The sequence below is a fragment of the Erpetoichthys calabaricus genome, chromosome 6 (assembly GCF_900747795.2).
Source record: "Erpetoichthys calabaricus chromosome 6, fErpCal1.3, whole genome shotgun sequence".
Lineage (NCBI taxonomy): Eukaryota > Metazoa > Chordata > Cladistia > Polypteriformes > Polypteridae > Erpetoichthys > Erpetoichthys calabaricus.
In genome coordinates this window covers 196,724,115-196,745,273 of record NC_041399.2, presented here as the reverse complement: position 1 = coordinate 196,745,273, position 21,159 = coordinate 196,724,115, and the positions used below count along the sequence as shown (strand labels likewise).

The window sequence follows — 21,159 nt, the reverse complement described above, 5'->3', positions numbered from 1 at the left end:
TATGGAGCCTCAGAATCTTGAGGGCAGTGTTATCAGCCTTTTTGGATGTGGTGATAAATATATACAGTATTATATTGAAGAATGGCTGATCCCCCTTGGTGTTTCGGACAAGAAGTAAGTCAGGGTTTATAATGTTTAGAAAAATGCTGAACCCCCTCCCAGACTATGCCACCGTAGGCGACTGCCTGCTTTGCTTAAATGATAGAGCCGGACTGTGCATGGCTTTTGACCTTTCACATGCTTTTGCCTTTGCCACACTTATGTGACACATTATCTTGCTTGTCTGCATCACATACTTTGTTAATAAATTATCAATATATTATATTATAGTATATCATGCCTCTTATTATGTGAACTTGTCCTGATGTGCACACCAGTGAAGATGTGTTCTGACTGTCTGGCATGCTTTACAGGGTGTTACATTTACAAACTTCCACAATGTATTTCAAGGTCATCAGGCAGCTGGAATATCTGGCTTAAGAAATTAACCAACCATTCATGGTTCATAGGGTTTATATCAGTAGAACACATACAAACACAGCTTCACACATCCATAATGAATATATTTAAAATCACCCTAGTAAGTACAACTTTGGGATAAGCAAGAAAACTGTACAGAAGTACTGGAGAAAAACCAATGAAACACAGTAGTAAATATTACTCCTTCACAATGTCAATGCACCGATGCACCAAAATAGTTAGAGGGAGAGCCATAAACTTATTTGATGATGGTCCTTATGTACTAATTTCCCATAAATAATGATAACTTGACTTACTCAGCAGTTGCTATTCTAAAATGTCATAAAATGTAAAGTATAAGTAATGAAACAATCTACATAGTGTTTTTGGCAATTTCATTTTATATTGCATACAGATTACATATTTTACCAACCATGTGGTAATAGAATACATTTAAAAATATTTGATATCTCTTGCCCTAGGTGTACCTTCAGTCCTCTGTATTTGTGTCTTGACCAACACTCCTTCTCTCAAACACATTCCATTAAGTCTGTTTCTCAGACTCTGACATTTTGAGGAGCCTTGTTCTCCTCCTGTCCACTTAAACACTTCACTTCTCTGAAGGTGACTGTCAGCATGCCTCCTTCATCTTTACTTCTCCTCATCTGTTTCACACTCTCACTTCCTCTTTTGATTGTGTCATCAAAGCCAAACTGACCAATCACACCAAAGCTAAACTGACCAATCAGAATGCTCAGAGGAACTGGACATTCACATAAACCTTAGATGCAAAAAGAAAAATAGAAGCAGAGGCAGGAGGATATGCATTTTTATTATTTAATAGTATCTAAAATATACTATAAATAGATAAATATAAATTATTTGCATTAACCAGAACCAAATATTCGCCTGCTTTATATAAGCCTATCTGCTTTTCCTGTATCCTGTACAGGTGTTGCCTGCAGATCTGTGCAGCAGCCAGCTGATTATAACTGTGCTACCCACAAAGTAACATTTACAGTTTATAAAAAAAACACTTTAAAGGCTTTAAATTCTAATATCGGTAATAAGATAATTTTACATTTTATTTAATAAGTTTCACTTCATGTTAAACAGAAAAATAAGGCAAAGTCAAATTTAAGTGCTAATTACTTACAGAATGTATAACTTGAAATTTAACATTAGGGTCAGGTTCTGATTTTTTTGCCTCTGTATATATATGTACATGGTCATGTGAAAAAGCAAGTACACACCATGGAAATTGTTGACTTTTTCAACATATCTGGAGAGACAAACATTAAATGTTCATGCTAACCGCGCCAACAAAATATGATCTACTTGAACAAGTGATACAGAAAAAAATTGACCTGATGTATTCGTTCTCATAATCTAAATGAACAAAAATGCAGATATGCAATGTGGGAAAAAGTAAATACTCCTCTACATTTACCACAACATCAAATCCATATAATTAGAATCGGGTGTTCCAGATGACATGCCAATGATTAGACCTCCTTATGGAGCATGCAGATGGACCTTGTTTAATTTACTCCACATATCTCCATGGTCTGATGTTCTCTTTGCTATTGACATGTGTGGTGTCATCATGCCAAGATTAAAAGAGCTCTCTAAGACCTTCAGAAAGAAGGTTGTGGATACCTATGAGTCTGGAAAGGGATTTAAAAAGATTAAAAAAAACATTTTAAACATCTTTTCAAAGCCTCATTCATTTCAGCTCTTGTATGAAGCTGCATCAGATGTTCTCTGGTTTACCTTTAGGATCCAATATGCCCCTTTTTCATGGCATATCAGTCACCACTGTTTTACTTACAAAAAAAAATCACATCTAAGGTTTTTATAGATAAAGCACTTTATTTATTTAATTTTTTAAGGCTACAAAAAGATAATTCAATATACCTAGCTTGTGGTACAAATGTAACACAGGCAAAATTAGAAAAAATGAATGAAATTAAATGAAACTGAAAAAATCCTTAACCTGATCTTGTTATACAATACAATTGATAGCACATTGCTATAAGACTGAATTTGTGCAGTTATAGTAACAGAGGGCAACTGGAAAGTCAAATGTCACCTACAAAATCAGTTATACAATTTTGGGTAAAGACCCTATGCTTTAGTAGAACACAAATGCACCTCAGCTTGTCTTTGCATGTTTTTCCGTGGCAGATTATTTGATCAATAATGGTGTCAAATTAATTAATGATGGATTGCTTCAAATTTTTTATATGAAAAGAAAAGGTTTTATCACTTTCTCCCAGGCCATTCTTCTCCTACACTTCAACTTCAAGAAGAGATAGTAATCAAACTGAACCGGCATTGTTAAACATATAATTAAAGTATGAAAAGTACAGTTTATCTCAGAGACACTTATACCCAAGATAAACATAAATTACATTAAATTGGAGCAGGGCAGGCCATATTGGGAGGTAATGATTGAACTTGCAACATAATAGGTTATAATATATATACTAGCTGTGTAAGGCCGTGCTGTAAAAAGCCTGGGGTCCTAGAAACTATTTGAAATCATCAGAAAAAAATATAAACACAGAGATGTCAAGTAATTGAAAGGAACTCCTCTGAGCGTCTCTCTCCTAGGAGGTTTCGTTTTGCTGATGTGCTCGCATCGTTTGTGCATTAGCGGCTAAGCGACTTTGTCTTTCTTCTGAGGTTTCGTTTTGCTGACGTGCTCGCCTTGCTTGTGTATTAGTGGCGGGAGGAAAAGTAAAAGGGATACTGTTTTGCCGATGTGCTTGCCTCGCTTGTGTATTAGCAGCTAAGCGATGGTGTCTTTCTGTTCTAGCCTGGCTTATATATTTGCGGCTAAGCGAGTGTCTGTTTCCTCGGAGGTGGAGCCCTTACCCCAACTCCACCTCTCACTTCCAGGCCAAACAGACGGATACACACACTTCCATGAGTAGATGTTTATATATATATAGTACACATATACTGTATATATGTGTGTTTTCATGCATATTTTCAAAGTATATCAAATTTTTTATTTTATATAAAATCAATCTTCCTTGAAACATACTTCCTAATTTACAATTGGGGCTCAAAGAATTGTTGTACAGTAAATTATGCATATTCTTACAATTTTGACGGTGGTGGTGTACTAATGCAGCAGAGAGTCAAGTTGTCTGTTAGTATTTTGTATAGTGTTATAGTTTTCATATTTTGATTTGATTTGATATACTTAGTTAATTTCTGAAGGGAAACGGTCTTTTTGCATGACCTTTGGGGGTAAGAGTGCAGGTTCAACCATTGTACAGCACCCCTGGAGCAATTTTCAGGTTAAGGGCCTTACTCAAGGGCCCAGAAGAGTAGGACCCCATCTGGCAGTAACAGGAGTTGAACTGGCAACCTTCCAGATAGCAGCGAATAGCCACTACTCTGCTCATTTTTAATATAATTTAAATTTTATATTGTTTATGAGCCTCCATGACCCTGTGTTAGGATATAGTGGGTTGGAAAATGGATGAATGGATTGTTTATGAATGTATTACTTCATATAAAATGTCACCATTTAATGACTTGGGTTAAACAAATGTTCTGAATTAATCCTGAAAAGATACAGTCTTAGGGGTTGAGCTGATTCAGGACCTTTTGTGTTACGGAAGCTCAAGTGATGAAGTTTATATATTACTGCAAGCAGAAGGCATAAAAAAGCCATAAAAATATGGTGCATTAGTGAGCTCTGGATTTATATTACATTGGACTGCATTCACAGACTCTGATATTAACATTCATTAGGTATTTTTTAACCTCATATAGTCTCATTTTTATTTTGAAAACTACCTCTGTTGCATTTTGACAGAGACAAACTTACAAAAGGACTATGTAACGATCCTAAAGACCTTCACTTTCCTAACATCTTTAACTAACAAAATACAGATAAATGAAAAGTAGACAGTCTTCGGCAATTTCAGCATCTTTCTTGCTTCTGAAGAGCTGCTGGGTCTCTTTGGTGTGCTCCTTCCGTAAATCTCCTGCAGAAAGAGTTACAGTTTCAGTCAAAGCTCTCTAGTGTATACAGGTACTTAGGTTTCATTTTTTTAATGTGAAGTAATTCATTTTTCTTTATATATACATTATTCATTGTAATGAAAAGTGCAAAAAATGATTGGGTTTCAATGTAAGAAGTAGTTTTTTTATTACATGAAACATACGTTTTACCAATTTTGTAATCATTTCACACTGGTACACAATATACTGCCCTATGAAGTAAACTTTTCTTATTCATAGGAATAAGAAAATCAGACAAGAGTTCTCCTTAATATCTTTTTGGTTTCTGCTAGACCACAATGAGATCACAAAGAAATAAAATGGAGACATTTTCTTTTGTCTCATGTTTCTCAGATTATTCTCCTGAGAAAAAATATCCTGTTATTCTCACCAGTGTCTCCTCTTGAATTTCAGCAGAGATCTCAGGAAAGTCACAAAGTGGGCTCAGTTACTCCAAGTAACGTCTTTGCAAAGTATTTGCATTGTGTGCTCAGTAATAGTTAGTGAAATGAATAGTTGTTTGTAGTAATAGAACATTTTACTATGATTTCTGAATAAAGCAAATCTGTAAAATAAAATTATGAATATATACTAAACTGCAACAATGTCTTGAGCTGTGCTGTGCAATGAGATACGCTTCAGGTAACATCACTTTAACAGCAATGGAATTTCCTACCTTTCACTCATTTCACATTGGCGTAGTTCTCTACCCCAGTGTCATCATATTCCATCTCTAGCTTTAGCTGGTCTTCTAGCTTAGCAGGAACAAAAGGCTCCACATTGTTATACTCTACAAAATAGGAAAGAAATAAGATAAAAGTTCATAGAGGTAGATGCTATCTAGAAGAATTCCTCTAAAAGTAGTTCAATGGAGACAATCCAAATCTACAGTAAGTGACTATATACAGCACATATCTGGGCTGAACTACCATTTTTTTTTTAGTTTATGAAGTTTGCTTGCACTTTCAATCCCAAACATTGTTTAACGCTAAATATTAAAAAAAAAAAACTGACGACAAAAATGGCCTTTCAAAATGGTGTAACTCAGCAAGTTAACTCTGATAGGACACGATAGGATATTTGTATGAGAAAACTGACAACTAAAATACATGTAAGGGTCAGTAAAAACATTGTAGAGAAATAAAGACAGTACCAAAGGAGTTCGAGTACATTTTTTTATTTTCTTTATGTAATTTGCAATTTTAAAGTCTATTTTGTATCTTCACTTTACTGAAAAGACTTCCGCACCAATATTTTGATGTATTTTTATTTACATTTACTGTTATTATGGTAAGGTCACTGTGTGCCATTTTGAGTATTTGTTTTTCTTTGAGTGTCATCAGTTTCTTTTGTTTGTTTGTATGGGCTCAGCCATTTTGACGCTCTGATGCTACATTTTTGATAATGATGTGAGCAAGTTGGAAAGGACAACTTTTTAAGCAGACAGATTGGGAAAGAAAGACAAAGTCACTGGACTGAGCAAAAGGATAGTTGTGAGTCGTAACTGTTGTTTTGTTTTGGCTGTGGCTTTGGGATTATTCTTAATAGGTTTTGGTTATCAGCCTAATGAATGTCGTTAGCTTATGACAGTGACAGTTCCACTTTTTTTTGCCCAGGAAAGACCAACCTTCTTCGCTTGCTTAAAAAACAGTACAAAATGACAAATTTTACATCTTATTTGAACATCATAGAGGTCAGGTGCAATACTGTATATTGGGATTGGGAATAATAACCAGAGCTTATGTGGAAAGTGAAAGAGATAGAAGTTAGTTACTTACTTCTATGCACCTCATTGGCCCTGTAACCAACTTCTTTATCAGGAGTTGGGTTTTTCCCATTCTAGTGTTAACATACATAGCTTTATGTCATTTTGGTAAGTGGATGAAAGGGTCACCTTAAAGCTACGTTAAGTTACTAGCAATCTGAAAGAAATTGAATGAGTTTCAGCTTTTCAGATCTAAGGGTCATAGTGCTCTTGTCACAGTCACTTACTCTCTGCATCTGAATGTAAAAGCAGCTGCCCCAGATAGAAATCTGTAAGTACTTTGGGGTATGAAAGTAGAGGAGATTCTAAAATTGGCCAACTGGTTGTTGCATAAATGTCATTATAGAAGACATTTTATGAAGAGTTGAGGTGAAATATCCTTGGATAAGGTACTTGATTTACTACTCATTCTAAATCCCTGCACTTTTAAGATTGTCATGAGCTGTGGTCAGTGACTGAAAGAAAAATACCACAAATATAAGGAGCAGATACCAGGCTCGAGATGAAGGTTGCAGAAATCACTGTCCATGACAATTTTAGGAACCTGACAATCAGGGAGGACCTCAGAATAGAGTCAGTGCTCCTGTGGATGAAGAGGAGTCAGGTGTAATGGTTTTAGTATCTAGGGGAAGATGGTCTCTGTGCACTCTCAGCATAGACTGTATTATTAAGCCGCTCTATGACTGTCTGGGAATTCCTCACAAGAAACTACTGACAGCTACTGGGAGAAGAGAATTGTCAAGAGGCCTTCCCACCTTGTTTCCACTATGAGCTCCAACACAACAAGCAAATGGAAAATAAGAATTAGAGCGCAGTGAGGTTTTTTGGTCACTTTGTAAAACATTTTGACGCTCTCATCCACAAAAACATTGTTAGACAAGATATATTGGCATTTGATGAATATACAAGTAAATAGGACTTCAAATAAAGCATACCAATACCAAAGAGATTAAATTTCATACCATTCTTATTTTCAGTATTAATGTAGTCCTCCACTGCAGTGTCATCATATTCTGTCTCCAGTTGTAGCTGCTCTTCTATCAGTGTTTCATCAGAGGAGTCAACATATTCATACCCTGAGTTAGAAAATCCTAGAAAAATGAACAGAAGCAAAGATTTGGTGTTTCTTTCTATTATCATACATTTTGTTATAGAAGCCACTTAATTTAGTTAAGGGTTACAGAGACAGGGCTCATACCACTGGGGATTTGAAGCTGTTATGAAGTAGCACTGACCACTGTGTCACCTTTATATATAAGCACAAAGAAGCTTAAAAGGCAAGCAAATTAAAAAAATGTTTCAAGAAAATAATGTTTAGTATACTGTGTCTTATGACCTATAAAATATGCTCCTTAAAATATGATTTGAACCATAAAGTAAAATTATATATTACCTTCCAGTGATGACAGAGCAAACCCTGAAGGCTAAATGTGCATATGCCCTTCTACCTTAGTACTGAACAATTAAAATTGTTAAGCAGACCAAAAAGGTGGGATAGGTCAGAGGTAAATGACACATAAACAACACACTCAGAGGTAAATGACAGTTTCTGTGAGGAGGAACAAGAGTCAGAGTCAAGTGGAAACCCTGCCATAAACACTTTATCATTATATCTTTCTTATTCTAAAGAAAAAATGATAAAAACAAAATTGACTGACCTTTGCATTACTCTATAAGGGCATTGTCTTTTGTTACATTTTACATGTTCGATTTCTCTGGATCTTTTGACCTTCATAGGAGTTTTAGCATTTACGTGACTTTTGTGTTTTGGCAGTTTATTTACCAAACAATGACTTGGCTTAGAGATAATGATCTTTCTACCAGGTGCACGATAACACATTCCTACTTTATATTTCATTGCTCTCCTGACTACTCACAGCTACCTTAAGGCATGGAATCTGGATCTGGTTTCCTTCATGACTTTGTGTGTGAATATTTTTTTTATGTGATTCTAGAGTCTATGTATGGTCTAAGTTGTAGTTTTTGGACAGTCATTCCTGAGTGATGTTAGGAGCATTCTCCAGAACAAAAACAAATCAATGTTCACCTGACTGATTGAGGGGTTTCAACATTGACCCTAGCTAGTGTCTGTGTGTGTGTGTGTGTGTTCATCCTGCGATGGACTGACGTCCTGTCCAAGGACTGTTCCTGCCTTTCGCCATATGTTTGCTGGGGAACCTGTTCAGGATGAAGTGAGTTTAGAAAATAGATGGATGAATGGATACATTTTGTGTTAAGTGCACACGCTTTCCTCCAATCACATAACTGCTGAGTACTTAATAATGTAAAGCCAAGCAGATCTGTGAGATCAGATATAAAAGGCAGCATGTAAAATGGCAAGCAGCAGAGTCAAAGCATAAAGCTGCCAACAGGCACATTGTTACATGCACAAAGTTTCTTTGCATAGCTTTGTAAATTCTTGAATTTAATTAATCAGTATTAGATTAGTGTAATTAGACAAGTAGCTTACATCTTTTGACCATGGTAAGTAAAAACAGAACCAGGTTAATTTTACATATTTATCAAAGCATGCTCAAAACTTTAGCTATGGAAATATTGGAGTTGATCAATTCAATAGCTTAGAAAAGTTAAGAGCTAAGAGTCTGTTGGCATAAAATACAAATACTGTACATGTGCCTGTAGTGCTCTTTGTGCAATATGGATGCATATGAACCACATATACAAGTGAAAAGAAAATAGAATATTAGATAAGTGTGCCAATGTCACCTAAAAATCACACACTACTTTTTTATTACTATTATTACCACACTTCTTTTAAGTTCACCTGTTTGTTGTCTGGTACAAATCTTGTAATCAATATTTAACCCACTTTCTATTGTCCAAATGACTTGAAATTCTTCACACTTACTCACTCACTTCCGATGACAATACATGAATCAACAATCAGTTTCACGATTTAATCAATTAATCCATGTTAATTAAGAAATGAAATTTTTATATGAAGAATAGTTCAAGATTTCACCAATAGATGGCGCTAGTAACGGATCTAAATATTAAAGGAAGTGTTAAAATATTGATTACAAAATTAAACTAAAACAAACCCAAGACTAAAAAGTTATATAATATATATATAATATAAGTTTTATAATATATATAAATACTTTTAAAAAAACACACTTATATTAAGTTAAAAAGTGTACTAAAAAGTAAAAAATAAGTCTCTCATACATCACATGTAAAATAAAAGTGTGTGTGATTTTCATCAATCAATAAAATCTTAGCAAAAGCTCTTCTTTTGGCTTATCAATAGATCCTACCCTACAGTATACTATATTGTTTTGGACTGTTTGGTGATTAACTAACTGCTGTTACGTTTTTCTTCTTCCTCTTTGATGTCATCATATTTCACGTCTTCCTGTAGGTCACATTTCTCATCACCCTCATAATCTTCATCTTGGTAGAGTTGATCTTTATATATTTTTCTGTTTCCAGAATCGTTGTCATTTCTTTTGTTGCCTGTCATTGACAGAAGGATAAAGAAAAGATTATGTCACTATTGCAGCTTAACAATTTACTGCACCAAACATTTACATTATTATCTAATTGCAGATTATGATAGATCTAACAAGCCCACTGCTTTTCAAATGGCTTGACTACAGTGCTTTAGAATTTGCTCAGGGTGAGGCCCCTCTTTCATCTGCTCGTCTTCCTTGCCAGAGCAGTGCTGGGATTTGAACTCTCGGCTGTGAGAGTACAAAACAACCTTCTCAGCCAAGCTATCTGGAGCTCTAATATGTTAGGACTGTTTGTGATGCTCCATCAGTGGCCAAGTTCAAATCACTCATACAATACAACTGGCCTGCTGTGTTGACACACATATTGTCAATTTACTCCCTTGTACTGTCTACTGATGTTTACTTGCATAGTTTAAATTTTCTGTTTGTTCCCCCGTGTTGTAGAAATGTTTAATATTATTTTTATAGCCTTTATTACTGTTTTCTGCTAGTTTGTTAATGAAAGATTGATATTATCCATTGTTTGGTTTCTATTTTGCCTCTTCATAATCAGTTTTGGAGATGTCAGTGTAGTTTTTTGTAAGTAAACGGCTGTCATCAGGCACATTTTTTTTTAAATTTTTAAATTAAACTGAAGAGATTCTGGGCGGCACGGTGGCGCAGTGGTAGCGCTGCTGCCTCACAGTAAGGAGACCTGGGTTTGCTTCCCGGGTCCTCCCTGCGTGAAGTTTGCATGTTCTCCCTGTGTCTGCGTGGGTTTCCTCCAGGTGCTCCAGTTTCCTCCCACAGTCCAAAGACATGCAGATTAGGTGCATTGGTGATATTAAATTGTCCCTAGTGTGTGCCCTGGTGGCGCCCTGCCCAGGATTTATTCCTGCCTTGCACCCTGTGTTGGCTGGGATTGGCTCCAGTGACCCTATGTTAGGATATAGCGGGTTGGATAATGGATGTATGAAGAGATCCTGCTATCAACACAGATCTGAGCACCAGCTGCTCTAAACTGACTTTCAGACAAGCTGTGAAGGTAGAAAGAGTGTAAAAGATCTGCCAGCTACCTGCATCTAATGTCTACATCTATGTAATAGACTCTGAGGAACATAAAATGAGATATTTTAAATATTCCTGTATCCACCTGGTAGCACTGTGATCACAGCTGCCTAACGAGATCCACTATGCCCTCTAGTTCCAAGATGGAAAGGGCGAAGTTCCAACGTAAGGATAAAAGTTTCAGGCTCGTCCAATGATGGAAGAGGCAAAGATCCGAAGTGAGGATAAAAGTAAGCTTGAAAGGATTCGGACCTGGCCTGACTCCAAGATAATGAAAAATGATCAATTGAACTGTTACATCTCATGGTGAGTTATGGCAAGTGCAGGTACTGTGACATTTTGGGTACTGCAGAGAAATGTCTTAAACTTCTTATTTCGGATGCTATTTCATGATGGACTGAAAAATGCAGGAGGGGGACCTCAGATTTTTGTGAATGTGCTTTGGTGGAAAAGGGAGCACAGAACAATTAAAACTAAAATATGTGATCAAAATACTGAAATGCGGACTGAATTTATCCATCTTACTACCCAGGGAAATAAGTAACATCATGCTGGATGATTTAGCAACAGAAATGATTCACGTACCAGTTCTTGTACCTTAAGGATGAATCATTATGAATGCTGGTGTTTTTAATTTGTTGTTATTTCTAAGTCACAAATTCAGTTTTGTCTTTTATTACTTTTGAAAAGAGAAACTCAGTCACTGGCTTCTGTCATTTTAATAAAATACATAGTGGTCAGAATCTTTATACCTTTGCTAGTAAGTTTTGTACTTCAGATTAAAAAAGACCCATTTTTATTGTTAAATATTTGAACATTCCACTCATGTTTTGGACATTGTCATGTGATAATACCCCACTGCCCACGATTATAAGATAGAATGCAATTTAAGACAATCAGGTAATAGAGCTTTGTCTTGCCAAATGTTACGTGCTTTAGTAATACTTTAATGAAAGTCTCTTCTGTTTAAAATATTTTTATTTTTAACATGTCTACCTAAATTAGTAAAAGAGAAAAACATCTTCTAGTATATGGTGTCAATTTTATCAAGCCGTATTTCTTCATATACAGTATGAAGCATAGACATCTACTTACTTGAAAATTCTATGTTTTCAGGCACTTCTGGATTCAGCTTCTGCTCAATTTCTTCATATACAACCTCGTAATCCTTATTATGATCTGCACAGAAATATGTTGGTTATGGTTGAAGTACTTTTTTATTTTGGCATTACTGCTTAAAATGTATTATGCAAATGCTGATTCCTCTGCTGCGTCTACAGTACATGTTATATTTAGGTTCCTGTATTCTTTGTGTTAATTCAAAAATATGTAACAAGTTTATTGATGGGACTTATGAAAGGTTTATGTGCTTCATAAATAGGAATACAAGTATTTTCTGTAAATGTATTCTTTTATGTTTCAACCCCTAGTTCTTTGCCGTGTATTTTAATGGGGTTTCTGGTTGGCAAGAAGTGACCAGGGTCAAAGTCATCAACAGGATAGTAAATGGCAGGGTAAAGATGTGCACCAAATCTTTAAAAGACACATCTACAAAAGGAGAGGTTTTTAAATACAATTGTGGAAGAACAAAAAGGATAAGCCTGAATAAGACAGAAAGAATACAAAGAGAGCAGACACAGCACAACACTAACACAAGACCCGAGAGCTCTGCAGCGTGGTGTTTGCTGGACAGTGCAAAGCTGGCACATTAATGAAAAATCAATTTTCTACATACGTATTCTATCTCTAGCAGAACTTTGTGCTTCTTTGAATCAAGGGCATCATATAGCTGAGTTCTTTGAGTGAAGTTCAAGTTGCTGCACATTCCAATTAATACTTCTTCTACTTTTAAAATGGAACTTTTTGGTTTTTTTTTTTAGTTTTACAAGGATATCATTGACACTTTAATTCTTACTTGCATGTGCTAATGAACATGCAACATATTGCCACTCTCCTGTGGCTAATTTATGAGAGCAGAAGGTTCTGGTGTTTTTGCACCTTTTTACTGTCTGACTGAAAAAAAACATAAAAGAGCAGTCTGTATTTTAGACTCAAGAAAAAGGGGACCAAAGTTTGAAGCCCCATTGCTGACCTGGAAAGTTCAGGTTGCACACATGCATACACAACCAAAGGCAAACACAAGAACTCTGAAGGAATCATAAAGCTAGTGCCATGAGCCAGAAACTGACAATTTCAAATACCTCCACTAAAAAAGCAAGATTTTTCTAGATAAGAAATTGCACAGAGTATACAAGTTTAGAAGACAAAGTTCATGGCTGATATATGTATTTTAATTGTAGGATAAATTAATGAGGGAAGCTTATTACTTATGTTGCACAATATCTAATGGGTCTCTTAAAAATGAAATTGTACTGTCTCCTATGCCAGAAAGTAACAAGAGGATTGAAATGTGAAGAAGTTACATAGAAATGAATAATTCCATAAAATAGCCATAAAACTTATTAATGATGAGGAAACCAATTTGTGTGAAAATGAATTTGACACCTACTGTAGTTTCTGTTTGCAAAAAAAAAAAAAAAAAATTAAACAAATTTATGCCATTTATACATATATTTTCATCTCATCTGCAACTCTTTTCTCTGCATGTAATAGCAGGTGGAAATTTATTTTGTGTGCAGTGTGAGAGCACATACAGCACATACCATATGTGTAAGCACTACAAGATGTGTTCTCCGCTGTGATAATCTGTTGGCCTGAGTGGGTGGCTTGGACCTCCTGACTGAGCTGGGAAAAGTGCCTACAGGTGGTGTTACCTCTGACCTCCATTGAACGGTGTAAAGCAAAACCAGCAGCGTGCACGAAGAAGATGAGAATGTGTGGAGCTGCAAGGAAATCACTGTGAAATATTAAAGATCTGACCCCTTTTTTTTGGGCCTATGCAGACTAAAAGCCTGCTTCTTGATTTTTGAGCGAGGGCGGCTGTCTGTCGAGGCCTAACTGAAGCTTTCATGTCTAGGGTTTTTTTAAGGTAAAGCCCCTGTTTAAGCCTTAAGAGCCTAACAAATCATAATAGCTATATTGACAGTAGTAACACGGCCCCAGAAAGTTGTGCGATGTGACATCACAAACCATTAAGTATATAAGGTAAAGGCACACTACGCCTGGTGTTGAATACTGAAAAACCATTCTTATAGTGTTAGGAAGAAGATGTCTAAAAGACACTTCTGTGTCTTTTTGCCAACCTTGGGTTTTGGTTACTTTTGGCGTTTTTCAGTTTTCATTTTGTTTACATGTACTGATATTGTTGACCACTGTCATGATCTGAAATTGTAATTCATTTTTTGTGAGAAATCCAAGACAGATTCTAACAATTTGTACATGTATTCTGGAGTTTTGTTCAGATTTTAGTTTTTTTCTAATATTTGTCTGGAAAAAATGGAAAAATTTCAATGTCCTTCCGTTACGACATTTTTGTTTTCCTTACAAGCCCTGCTATTTTACTGAAGTCACTTTGGCCATAGCTGTGGCAAATTACCCATAAACCCTCAGGAATGTACAACATGTGACATCATCAGCATGGCCATCTTTAAGACCAGCACTTGCAGTTTTTGAACTATTTGAGTATTGGATAACAACGCTTATCTGCAGTGGGCTGGCACCCTTCCCGGGGTTTGTTTCCTGCCTTGCGCCCTGTGTTGTCTGGGATTGGCTCCAGCAGACCCCCGTGACCCTGTAGTTAGGATATAGCGTGTTGGATAAAGGATGGATAGATAACAACGCTTGTAGTGTATTTACTCATTTTTTGAAATTCTTCATGGTCACCAAACTTTCTGTCAGGTGTTAATGTCCTTGATTTCTGTTTAGTGTTCAAAACGTGATGTTTATGTGGTTTGATTTTTGGTGATGACTTTAACTTCTCTTTGACCTTTCTTTCTTCTTCTGATCCCTTTACTCTAAAATCTCTCTGTTCCTTTGGAGGCAGAATAACCACTGCTTGTGTTTTTCAACTACAATTTTCCTCTACCATTTCCTATTTCATCTTTAATAGTTTTTATGCTATTTAACATTTTAGGCAAAGAGGGGTGAAGCATGATGTCAGCACAACATCAAAATAAAAGATGGCTTTACACAAACAACAAAGACCTAAGATAGCTTGGCATTAGAGCAACTCAAGAAGAAAACAAAAGAAATAATACATTCAGTTTGCTTACAACTTTGCTTTGACTTTTAACTAAGATGACTGAAAAATGTGTTATTCCCAAGGTGAAAAATTATACAAAAAGAACACAGAAATAACACCAAAACTAGTATTAAAAAGCAAAAGTTTATCACAGTAAGCCATGATTACTCTGAATAAAATAAAATTGGCCTGCCAATATATTTAAGACATAAATGTGACCCTCTTAGAAACAAAGGAGTGTATCGCAACCTTAGACAGAATGACAGCACAGTCAAAATAGGAATTCAAGCATGGAAAATATTACAAACCTGGTTTAAACAAGACTTATAGCCACAGGGATACTGTTATAGCTTAAATTTGGAAATAAAAACAGTTGATCCGCATCTAAAATTACCACAAATAACGTTACATTTTATAAAGCTGTACCTTTTTGTTTCATAATGGCTCGTGCTTTGATGAGAAGAACAGTGGACAAGACACACAGGCATATGCCCAGAGTCAAGAAAGTAGCACCAAATGCAGGAAGCCATCTGTTCTGTGTGCCTGAAATGGAGAAAGGGAGTCAAATTTAGCATAATGTTTTAATCAGGCTAATTCTGGACACAATTTTATGGACTGTCCAGGAGGAAAGCTTTCTTAATAACACCAAATGACTTGAACAAATCATCCCAATTTCATACTTAATTCAGTTATTTCAATTTTCTCCAGCACATCTAAGATGAGCAGGTGAATTAAACTGACACTGTAACTTTATATTTTCCCAGTGTTATGGATTGAGGTTGTATGAATGCATGTGTGATAAATGCTGCCCCATTTAGAGTTGTTTCTCATCTTATACCTTATGCTGTCAGGATCAACTTAGACCCAAAAGTGGTTACTAAAATTGAATGAATAGCTGGTCAGCACTGAATGTTTTTCAGTAAATATTTCTTCTGTCATTTGCTCATGTTAATTCTCTAAAATGTAAGGAATTTAATCAATAGAAGGTTTGGGAGAGAAATCTGTATTGGGTTTTCTAAAAAAAAACGAGTTAAGAGTCAGCTCAATTTCCTGGGACAGTCCAGGTCCTTCTGTGTGGGCAGAACATTTCTGCATGTCTGTGGCCTGTTGGCACAATAGTATGAGAAAAAGAAATGCTAACAGTTTTAATGATTTAATCAGTATAATGTTAAATATTAGATTGACATTTATGAATTTATTAGTGACTTGATGAAAGAAATAGCTTTCTTTAAACAAGTTATTGTAAATTCTCCAAAGTTTTAGGAATGCTATCACTGATAAGAACTTCTTGTTAAGTGCTGCTTTGGAGATTTTAAATGGTGGTAGGGGTGTAGGAGGAGTTCATCACTCTACTTGTAACCAATTTTACAAGGACTTTCAATAAGCCGTCTCTCCAGGAAGGGACAAGTAAACCTTTGAAAGTGACCAACCAGCCTCAGATGAAAGGGCAACAAGGTTACACTAGGAATGTGAGTGGGGTCATGATGAAGAAAGAACTGGTATGAAGTAAAGAGTCGGATTATTCCACTGGTCATTGGAGAACTGGGTTGTGGTTAATGAAGCAGGAAAGTCATTCTGTACCATGGCACTCCATTGATGTATTTCTTGTGACAAGAAACCAAAAAATTAGCTTTAATTTTGTCTCTTTGCCTCTGTACATTTCCGCCATCCACAGAGAAGGGGAAGACCACCTTGGCCATATTCAAACGCCATGCGGGAGCCATGACCAAGATCAAGCAACCTGGTAGGAACTGATTATTACCTAAATCGTATTAAAATTATTTTGCGAACACTCACACTTTGCTTACATTTTGGTTTTTTCAACTATAATGTAGTAGTAGGGTGTTGTAATGTGTTAGCCATTATGGATGCAATGAGAAGTGAAGAAAATGACACCTGTTATCGGCTAACTGAACAGATTACAATATGCAAGCTTTTGTGGAAGCACAGGCCCTCCATCAGGCAGTACACTTTGGTACTACAGCTAGCCTGAAAAATCTCTTTGGAAGTAACAATTATTGTCTTCTGAAAATGAAAATTAATTCTAAAGACCTAACCTTCCTAAATGATAACCACCTTACAATATCTTTACCACAGTGTCATTATTTTTTAAGATTGCCATGAGTGACAGATGACTAAACTTCATTTACCCAGCTGATTTTTGCTGTATTGAACTTTCCAAGACTATTTGTGGTTGCCCTACTTTCCAGTACAATTAAAGTAGCTTTTACAGTACATACATACATACAAATTTTGACTTTTGTTTTATTTATTTATTTATTTATTTTTGGTATAAAGCCAGGATTGAACCAACAACTAATGCCCAAGTGGCTATAAAATAATACCAACCTACTAACTTGATACATTTATTGATGTAACGAGGACTTACCAAAGCACTCTTCTGTTACTGAAGCAGCTGTCATTGAAACCATTTTTTTAGTACTGCCTATGAAAGCAGAAAGCAGAAATTTTAGACAGCAAACGGGAACAAATGTGCACATGAACACATTGTATTAATTCCATAAATTCTACAATTGATGTTACTCAGGAATATTTTAATACCTATTCATCATCAAATTTAAGCACTGTCCATTTCAGGATAACAGGGTTAGAGTCTGTTCTAGTGGTTTCAGAAATAAGGCAGGATTCAATTCTGAATGGGGGTCCAGTCTATTGCAAAGGCCTGACAGCGTGCTCACATGATGTCATCAGCGCGACCCTATACAGGGTCATATTATGTACCATTTTGGTATCTGTGTTTGAATAAATCTAAAAGTCTTAAAATGCGATTCTCTGTATTTTCTTTCTTGGTTTACTGACTTACTTTGTGTCTTAAGGTTTTGATTCTTGTCTCACACCTCTGGCTGTATGTCTTTATGTCAGTATGTCTTTATGGTTTTGACCCTGGCGCATTCTCCATTTTGTTTCTATTTTATCTTCTGAACCCAAATTAAGTAAACACTATGCTTCGGCATAACAGAAGGAGATCTATCTTATAAGAAAAGCAGACATGGTATGTTTTTCATGTAAAATATTACTCATTACCAGAACATATGTTGAGTAATTATTTCAATGCATAATAACAATACTCCAGAACTTCATTTAAATGTCAATGTAGCTGGAAACTGAAGAATCAAACAACACTTTGAATGGTATTTATCATCAACTGACACTATTTAAAAAGCAAAGGAAGTGAAAGAATTCTTGCTTTTATGTGTAGAAGAAGAATTTGATGTTTATATTTTTTCTTTGAGAAAAAGGGATAAATTGAGTTTTAAACCATTTGAGATGAAAACTAAAATCTAAGGGCGGCATGGTGGTGCAGTGGTAGCTTTGCTGCCTCGCAGTTAGTTCGCTTCCCGGGTCCTCCCTGTGTGGAGTTTGCATGTTCTCCCCGTGTCTGCGTGGGTTTCCTCCCACAGTCCAAAGACATGCAGGTTAGGTGCATTGATGATTCTAAATTGTGCTTGGTGTGTGTGTGGGCTGGCGCCCTGCCTGGGGTTTGTTTCCTGCCTTGCGCCCTGTGTTGGCTGGGATTTGCTCCAGCAGACTCCCGTGACCCTGTAGTTGGGATATAATGGGTTGGATAATGGATGAATGGACTAGTATACAGGTTAATGTGTTTTAGTAATGCATAATATCATATTTTACAATCCAGGAAAGCTCTCTGTGCCAGTCCTTGCTCAGGCATATTTACAACTTACCAGATCAAGATAAGATTTCTGTATGCAGGTAGTTCCAGCTGAAATTCCAAAACAGGAATTGACTGTCTAGGCCAGCTAGCCTGGGAGAAAACAGGTTGTTATGGCATTAAGGCTGGTGTAAAAGGGAAAGCTAGGCACCTCATCCCCCTCCAGGTGGAAAGCATGAGCTGTTGTGGGGCTGAGTCTGTCTGAGCTGAATCATTGACCACCAGAGCCACCTACCCCCCACTCTGCAACAGGTTCATTAAGAGCCATTAGAATTGAATAAATAAGGCCTGCAAAGTGATGCAGTTGCTTTCTGTCTCTGCCATTTTCCACCCTGAGAAGAGGCAATCTCTGCTGCTCCATGCTGGATCAAGGGCCATGCCATATCACATCTAACAAGAGATTAATCAAGACATAGAGAAACACCTGGTACCCTATGTAAGATGAATTGATTATTATTCAGCTTGTACAGGTATTACTGTCACATTCAGTTTTAATTTGCTTACATTTGTGCAGAATTTGAATCTTAATTTATTCTATTCTATGAATAATTGTGTAACTTTTCTCCTACCTGTTCTTGTACTCAAGCTAGTTGCCTGGGCTTATAGACATTAAAGAAAAAAGGACATTTTGAACTACAGTTCAGGCAGGTTCACACTGTAGAACATCTGCATGATCAGACCTTATCTGATAGAGTATACTGCACAACTTCTGTTCTGTTCTCATGTCACATCTGGACTACTGCAACTCACTTCTGGCATGAGCACCCACATGTGCAATCAAGCCTCTACAAATGGTCCAGAATTCATCGGTCCATCTTGTATTTAACCAGCCAATATGGGCTAATGTCCCTCTTCTCTTCAGGTCGATACATTGGCTCCCTGTAGCTGCATGCATCAATTTCACATCCCTGATGCTTGCCTACAGAGTAGTCAATGGGTCAGTATATGGAAACACTGGTGAGGTGCTATGCTCCTTCTCACCCACACAGGTCTGCCAGTGAACAGTGTCTGGTGATGCTGCCTCTGTGTGGTATCAAGCCAATGATAAGACAATTAATGATCTCTGTAAACAATATAACTGATAAATGTTTGCCAACTAAGTCTCAGCAGACATGACCTAACTCTTGTTTATATGAAGTAAACAGGTTGACATTGATTGATGGAATGGCAATAATGGGGAGGTGATTTCCAAGCTACAAAAAACTAGAGATTTGCTTTAACTGGAATTCAGAACTTAAAGTTCTAGATCAGCATTAATGCTGTTAAAGACCTCCTTTTGTTAAATTTAAATATCGTGGCTTATTTTCTTCCAAAATAATAAAGCACAAGCCACAAAAGGAGTACAAAGTAAAAAAAAAAGCAGTGGGACAAAAGACTGGATAGAATGCAAACTTCCCACAAACACTAACCAAATCTTGAATTCAAACCCAGGAACTGTTGAACAGAAGCCTTAAATAATCTGATTTAAGAGCATGCTCACCTGAACACTTTATGACTGCTTCCTCACCATCCTGGCAGTTATTTTCTCCCCATGGTGAGGAGGGGCACTCCCACAGGACTGACTCATACCCATGACATGTCACACCATCTAGCCATTTTACTCTCCTGCCTTTTCCATCATATTTACCCTCCTTTAGAAAGCCACTGTCACCACAACCAAGCTGGTTACAAATAACACTGACAGTGGTGGAATCAATTCCATTGGTGCAAACATCTCCCCATGTTCCATTATAAAAAACTTCCAACTTTCCAGCACAGTCATACTCTTCACTGACTAAGCGGAGGTCCTTAAACTCTGCAAGAATGATTAGGAAACAAAAAAATAAAAAATAAACAAAAAAACAAATATCATTTATACTTCTCATTCAAAGCTGAATTTTAAATTCTGGACAAAAATGCATATAAAACAAAAAAATCACATTTTAGACTTTTAGACTGTAATTTGCACATATACTTTAAGAAATCTATTTAACAAACAAAAGGGACAATGAATTAATTTGAGCTGCCTTGCATCTGCTGCCAGGATTGGTTAATGCTGGTTCGTTAACTGGGTTGAATTTGTTCATCATGTGATCGTTGAATTATTGATAACACTTTAGTTTAGGTACTGTGCAAAAATGCACCTATTACTCATTTAATATTAAGAAAAGGGGGGAGACATGTCCGGAGGCAGGAGGAGAGGAGGAAAGTAAAGAGAGTGGAACTGAGGGTATGAATTTTGAATGTGGGCAGTATGACTGGTAAGGGGAGAGAGTTAGCAGGTATGATGGAGAGAAGGAAGGTTGATATATTGTGTGTGAAAGAGACTAAATGGAAGGGGAGTAAGGCCAGGTGGATCAGAGGTGGATTGAAATGGTTCTATTATGGTGTGGAAGGGAGCAGAAATGGGGTTGGGGTTATTCTGAAGGAACAGTATGTCAGGAGTGTTTTAGAGGTGAAAAGAGTGTCAGGCAGAGTAATGATTATGAAGCTGGAAATTGAAGGTGTGATGATGAATGTTGTTAGTGCATATGCCCCGCAAGTTGGGTGTGCAATGGATGAGAAAGAAGATTTCTGG

At 36.5% G+C, this 21,159-nt stretch overlaps 1 protein-coding gene and 1 long non-coding RNA gene across 2 annotated transcripts in view; both read right to left on the bottom strand.

Annotated features, from left to right (window-relative positions):
* Positions 1–21,159, bottom strand: part of LOC114643159 (deleted in malignant brain tumors 1 protein-like) — a 153,303-nt gene that overhangs the window by 110,711 nt on the left and 21,433 nt on the right. The window contains exons 11-18 of the mRNA XM_051928800.1: positions 20,083–20,397; positions 17,301–17,357; positions 15,338–15,454; positions 11,866–11,949; positions 9,572–9,724; positions 7,210–7,338; positions 5,175–5,272; positions 2,119–2,126 (exon numbers count right to left, since the gene is read on the bottom strand). Coding sequence (XP_051784760.1) covers positions 2,119–2,126; positions 5,175–5,272; positions 7,210–7,338; positions 9,572–9,724; positions 11,866–11,949; positions 15,338–15,454; positions 17,301–17,357; positions 20,083–20,397 — 961 coding nt within the window. The remainder of the gene's footprint in view (positions 1–2,118; positions 2,127–5,174; positions 5,273–7,209; positions 7,339–9,571; positions 9,725–11,865; positions 11,950–15,337; positions 15,455–17,300; positions 17,358–20,082; positions 20,398–21,159) is intronic.
* Positions 4,179–7,338, bottom strand: LOC114653764 (uncharacterized). Its single transcript, XR_007935322.1, has 3 exons — positions 7,210–7,338; positions 5,159–5,272; positions 4,179–4,466 (listed from the first exon to the last, which is right to left on the bottom strand). It is a non-coding gene; the product is annotated as an uncharacterized LOC114653764 (long non-coding RNA).